Source organism: Trypanosoma theileri (genome assembly GCF_002087225.1).
Source record: "Trypanosoma theileri isolate Edinburgh chromosome Unknown TM35_Tth_14_V1, whole genome shotgun sequence".
NCBI lineage: Eukaryota > Euglenozoa > Kinetoplastea > Trypanosomatida > Trypanosomatidae > Trypanosoma > Trypanosoma theileri.
Window position 1 is genome coordinate 269,482 of NW_021639856.1, and position 5,643 is coordinate 275,124.

The 5,643-nt window shown below is 39.3% G+C and overlaps 4 protein-coding genes across 4 annotated transcripts; all 4 read right to left on the reverse strand.

Annotated features, from left to right (window-relative positions):
* Window positions 1-135: 135 nt before the first annotated feature.
* Window positions 136-1,044, reverse strand: TM35_000141990 (uncharacterized protein; the record flags this gene model as incomplete). Its single annotated transcript, XM_029025644.1, has 1 exon — window positions 136-1,044. The coding sequence occupies one exon, from the start codon at window positions 1,042-1,044 to the stop codon at window positions 136-138; it is 909 nt and encodes a 302-aa protein (XP_028883054.1).
* Window positions 1,045-1,382: 338 nt separating this feature from the next.
* On the reverse strand, window positions 1,383-1,706 carry TM35_000142000 (glutaredoxin; the record flags this gene model as incomplete). The annotated part of the gene is made up of 1 exon (XM_029025645.1): window positions 1,383-1,706. One exon carries the CDS (start codon window positions 1,704-1,706, stop codon window positions 1,383-1,385), a length of 324 nt encoding a protein of 107 aa, XP_028883055.1.
* A 785-nt stretch (window positions 1,707-2,491) lies between these two features.
* TM35_000142010 (uncharacterized protein) lies at window positions 2,492-4,303 on the reverse strand (the record flags this gene model as incomplete). Its single annotated transcript, XM_029025646.1, has 1 exon — window positions 2,492-4,303. One exon carries the CDS (start codon window positions 4,301-4,303, stop codon window positions 2,492-2,494), a length of 1,812 nt encoding a protein of 603 aa, XP_028883056.1.
* Window positions 4,304-4,874: 571 nt separating this feature from the next.
* On the reverse strand, window positions 4,875-5,642 carry TM35_000142020 (uncharacterized protein; the record flags this gene model as incomplete). The annotated part of the gene is made up of 1 exon (XM_029025647.1): window positions 4,875-5,642. A coding segment is annotated over one exon (768 nt), but the record flags the coding sequence as incomplete, so codon positions are not given.
* Between the last annotated feature and the right edge of the window lies 1 nt (window position 5,643).

The following is a 5,643-nucleotide window of genomic DNA, read 5'->3' on the forward strand; positions in this document are numbered from 1 at the left end:
AAGATACGTGACACCAAAGATAATGCAACACGAACAGCAGAAAATAAAAGTCAATTTCAATTGATTATGTTTTCCTTTTCTCTTTTTCCTTCCACTCTCATTATCATTATCATTATTTAGGAAATCCTCGCTCATTCAACAAAGAGTACTAATAGTTCCCACACCCTCTGCATGTGCCTTAAGTGATAACACAACATCGCCAGTAACAAGATAAACTTGCATATTACTCTCTCTACTCTTCTTATTCTTTTTATTCTTCTTATTATTATTATTAATATTATTATTGTTGTTTTTATTTTTATTATTCAGTCGTTGAAAATAACATGCACAAGAAAGAATATGATCATCATTATTGCGTGCAACTGCAGTCACGGAATGGCAGTGTTCCTTCGCCGTCTGCAAACGAAATCCACAAGAGGGAATATGAACAGTATCATTAACATCCGCAGCATCAGAGCTTTGGCAGTTTTTCCCGCTTGAGTCCACCGCCTTCTGAATCCACTTGCGTAGTTTTAACAGTGAAACGCCTGCTCTCCCTTCATCCATATTATTTAATTCCCCATGCACTTTCCGTGGAATAATCACCAGGTGTTTCTCTGCGGTATTTAAAATCTTCTGCTGCTCTGTGTGGTCCGCCTCGAGAAGTGTGTTCGTGTCCAGAATAAAACAACACGATTGTGGAAAACTCGTACGTGTGTCTGCAGACACATTTTCCAACGACTCCACCACTTTTTCTTCTTCATTTTCTTCTTCTTCTTGAGATTCTTGTTTCTGTTTCTGTTTCTGTGGATGTTGTTTCCTCTTCTGCCATCGTGCTGCTGGTGTATTTCTACTCTTACCATTTCTCCTACGCAAAGCTCCCTCTTCCTCAATCTCTTCTTCTTCTTCTTCACTATTCCCATCATTATCATAGTAAGTTAACGAATCCTTATATCGGTTAACACCTCTGTTGGGAGAAGCCTGAGGGGATGGCGGCACCGTTTTCTCATCCTCCTCTTCAGAGGCATACGCACAGCTATCACTACTGCCGTATAATGAACTCATTTCACACGACTATGGCGTAGAGGCACTAAAGAGGGCAAAGAAAATGAATCACATACACATACAAAGACTCTCTCTCTCTCTCTCTCTCACACACACATACACAATGATATATATGTATATACAAAGAAGGAAACAAGAACAACAACAAAAAATGTTCCGTTACTCAAATAAATAGAGAAAATAAACCACTACCACTATCATCATCATCATCCTCTAGCACCATCTATGTATCTTTCCCACTTTATTAGCACTACTACAGACACACAATATATATATATATATATATATATATATATAATACATACATTCATGAAATCCAAAAGTTATCTCATCTCATCTCATCGTTTTTCCAGCGTAGCCGAGAGTTCCCCACGACGATAGAGGGCGACAAGTTCATCGTAGCCACCCAAGTAGCGACCGCCAAGAAACACCTGTGGAACAGTTTGCACACCTGTTCGACCTACAACTTCAGTAAAGACCTCCCGCCCATTTGGAATAATATCAATTTCAAGCGAAACGAAGCGGTGATTTGTTTCAATCAACAACATCTTCAGTTTTGTACAGAACTGGCAGTAAGTGGCGGAGATGAGTACAATGCGATTACGGCGCAACATGGAATCAAGGAACTGCGGTGCCCTCGCAGGATCGAGTGCGTTATTCATGTTTATCTAACCCTATTCCACAGTGTGTATGTATGTATGTATATCTGTATCCGTGAGAGAGAAATAGAAAGAAATAGAGAAAGAGAGAGAGAGAGTCGGTGAATGGCGTTAGTACTCTCATTAACTAGCGTTCTTTTTCTTTTTCTTTTTTCTTTTTTATCTATTTATGTTTACACACCGTATCTTGCGGATACTTAGCATAAGATGGTTAATGGATTCTAATGCACAAATGATGCGTAATGCATATCAGAAGAATGAAATGAAGATTGGGATTCGACCAAAAAATGCAAAAGAATAAATAATAATAAGAAAAAAAATTAGGTGCGTATAGATAAAAGGATATTATTTATCAACGAAAAATAGAGAAAATGTTGAGAAAAAAAAAGTTACTCGACGCGAATAACGAAGAAAAAAACCAAAAAAAAAGAGAGAATAAGCACGCACAAAAAACAAAAAAAAAAGAAAGAGAAGACTATGTTTCCTCTTTTCATCACAGAGGGCTTCTGTTCTTCTTTTTTTTTATCCCTCTTTTCCTTTGGAAGAGATAATAAAAATTAACAAGTAGAAATGCATAAAAAAAAAAAGAAAAAAAAAAACATATACACTACCCATCCACTGCCTATATTCTTTTTTTTTTTCTTTTTCACTTTTCTCTACCTCATTCCTTGAACTTCATCTCTTTTTCATATGTATGTAATCTTCATTTAGTATTCATTATTATTATTATTCCTCTTATTATTATGATTATGATTATTATTATTATTTAATATACCTTATTCGACTATTTAGTACACTTGATCTGTAGAGGACGTAACAGAAGAAGAGTCTAGACTAAAGTCCTGCGATAATGTATTGTCCACGGTGGTGAATCCCAACGCCGGGCTTTCCAACGGCATCCATTTATTCGAAGAAGGACGCTGCTGACCGGTGGCCTCCGACCACATTTCTTCTTCTTCTTCTTCCTCTTTTCCTTCTTCCCTTATTGGTGTTGCTTCTGGTTCTGTTGATGCTGCTGGTGTTCTTGTTATTGTTGTTGTGTTTATATTCTTCTTCAACACATCCAAAAGAGAATCATGGTCATTGTGGTTTTTACTATTTCTTTTTTTACTGCTACTGCCCTCATCCTTCTTTTCCTTCTCACGCACTGCATTCTTTAATGCATGTGTAATGAGGGTGTCATCATCTGTAGTGGTGCTCGCTACACTGCTGCGTAAATTGGATGGTTTGTTTATTATTTGCTGTTCTTCTACACCTCTGTTCTCTCCAGTATGAGAATTCTGTTTTTCCTCCTCCTTCTCCTCTTTTTCATTTTCATTTTCATTTTCATTTTCTTTTTCATTTTCATTTTCCTGTTCCGCAGTAAAAAGTTCCTTTTCTTGACGCCGTTCCTGCTCTTCATCTTGTTGTTCTTCATTCACGTACTGCACGTGGTTGCGATCCAGTGATGAACTGCTGCTAACCTTATTCAATGGCCGCCGGCACTTCTTAACTTCCATAACAGGCATAGGCGAACTGACTAACGATGGGGATAGTGATTTCTGTGTGGACGATGGTCGAGATGGTGTATTTCCACTATATTCCTCCTTTTCTTTTTCTTCTTCTTTTTCTTCTGCTTGTTGTTGTTGTTGTTGTTGTTCACTCTGTTCCACAACCCGCTGTGAATTGGTGAGACTATCTGTGAGTGGTGTGTCGAGGGACACCCGCTGCACGCCTTCCTCACCCACCGCATTCTCCATTCTTGTATTTCCTTCTCCTCCTTCTCGCACTGTTGATTCCTTTCCTCTTGTTGATGTGTTTGTGTTTATAGTAGTAGTAGTAGTAGTAGTAGTAGTGGTATTTGTGTTTGTGTTTGTATTTGTAGCTTCATTACCACCTCGGGATCTCAACAGCGCACTTCTGTTTTCCCCACGATCCGCCTCCCTCGCCTTCTCCGCCCGCTTTCGCCTCTTCTCTTGCCTCTTTTTCTTCCGCCTCTCCTCCGCGGTCAACTCCTGTTCTTCCTCTTCTTCATTCTCTTCTTTTTCCTGTTGTTTTCCCTCTTCTTCTTCTTCTTCTTCTTCTTCCCGTGTGTTCCTCTTACGCTTCTTCTTTTCTTCTCGTGTGTCGCGTGCCACTCCCGCTCCCACGTGCACATCACTTCGCCGCACAACTTCATAGCGGCCGCCGTCCTCCACCGCAAAACAACCGAGCGGGAGACCCGCGTGATCACACAACTGCAGCTTACGCCGCTGAGAGACAGCCTCACCAATGAGACTGCTGTTGCCGCTAACTCCATCGCCATTGTTAACATTATTATGCTTCATATTATTATTATTATTATTATTATTATTATTATTATTTTTATTTTTATCATTATTTTTATTACTATTAATATCGGCTTTATTGGCAGTATCTTCACCTCCATCGATTAAACTATCATTTTCATTATCATCATCATCATACGCACCACCTGCACCTTCTGTGGGTGAGACGTGTCTGACGAGGAGATAGTCTGTACTCCCCAGCAGTGCTGCGAGATTCACCACGCCTGTTGACACCGCTGGCTGTCCACTAAATGTGATGTGAATGAGTGGGGGTGGTGGGAGGTTTAACTGCATATTATGTTTTCCCTTTTTTTTTCTTTTGTTTTATTCCCTTTCTGCAAAATATAGTACAAGAGTAGTGAGAACAAATACAAGAAGTGTAACCGTAACAGGAAAAGGATATTGTGAAGTTGTATATTTATATATAAATATATAAAAATAGTGTAATAGTGGAGTTATATATATATACAAATATAAATATAAATATATATATATATTTATATAAATATACTTCCTCTTAACTGAGTTACTCCTAATGTATAGACTATATTTAAATGACAGAAAAATGGAATGCCAGCACATACAAGCAAAAAAGAAAACTGCAAACAAACAAGATACTCGAATACTGTACGTTATACAACAAGGGAACAGCAAAACGCCTTACAAACTAATTACCTCAGCTCTTTTTTTTTTTTTAAATTCAAATGAAATGGAATAACACGAAAGAGTACACATGGTAAATTAAAAAAAAAAACATGGACACAGAAAACAAATCTTTAACAGAATACAAGTGAAACAACTAGCCATATAAGAAAAAAAACCAATAACGCCTACCAGGCAACTCATTTCTTATTACCAAAGGAGATCACTCTTCAGAATGTTGCACCATTTCCACTTCCTCCAATTGATACCGGCTCCTACAACAATAAAATGGCGTCAATAGACAACTCCACCACGAATACGTTGTTTTGGCCTCATATTCCAAATAACTCTCAAGATCATCCGGATCCACACCAGCAGGTCTACCACGAGCCAACCCTCTTTGTGTTCTATCAAGAGCCGCTAATGCAGGATGAAGCGGTGGGTGAGTGGTATCCTCAGCAGCAGTCGACACATTCTGTGATCCCGCCCCAACTCGACAATCATCTTCAACCAGAACAGAAACAGCAACGTCAGTACTACACACATTTAGCTCAGTGTTTTGAGGAGAGACAGGATTCGCGGAGGTAAAAAGTGTATCACCCGCATGAGTATCAACGAGGAACCCATTGTCTTCCACAGATGGTAAACTCAACAAACCCAAAACATCATCACCTCTGTCCACAACTTCACCTCCAAGAGTTTCATTACACAAATTATGACTTGAGAGCAATTCACCCACCGTACTCCCCTCACAATATAAGCCAACATTCTTGTCAAGAACACTTACACCCTCAACACCTCTGACAGAAGATAAAGCAACCAATTCAGAAGTCAACAATGCACTGTGATGGGACTCCTCCTCCTCAGCAATGGCGTCTCGTTCTCGCTGCTCATCTGCACTCAGTTCCATCTTGCTCTCAAACAGGTGCACCTGCTGCCGCACAGCACTCAGTACTGAACTGTGATTAGATTCTTCCTCCTCAGCAATGGCG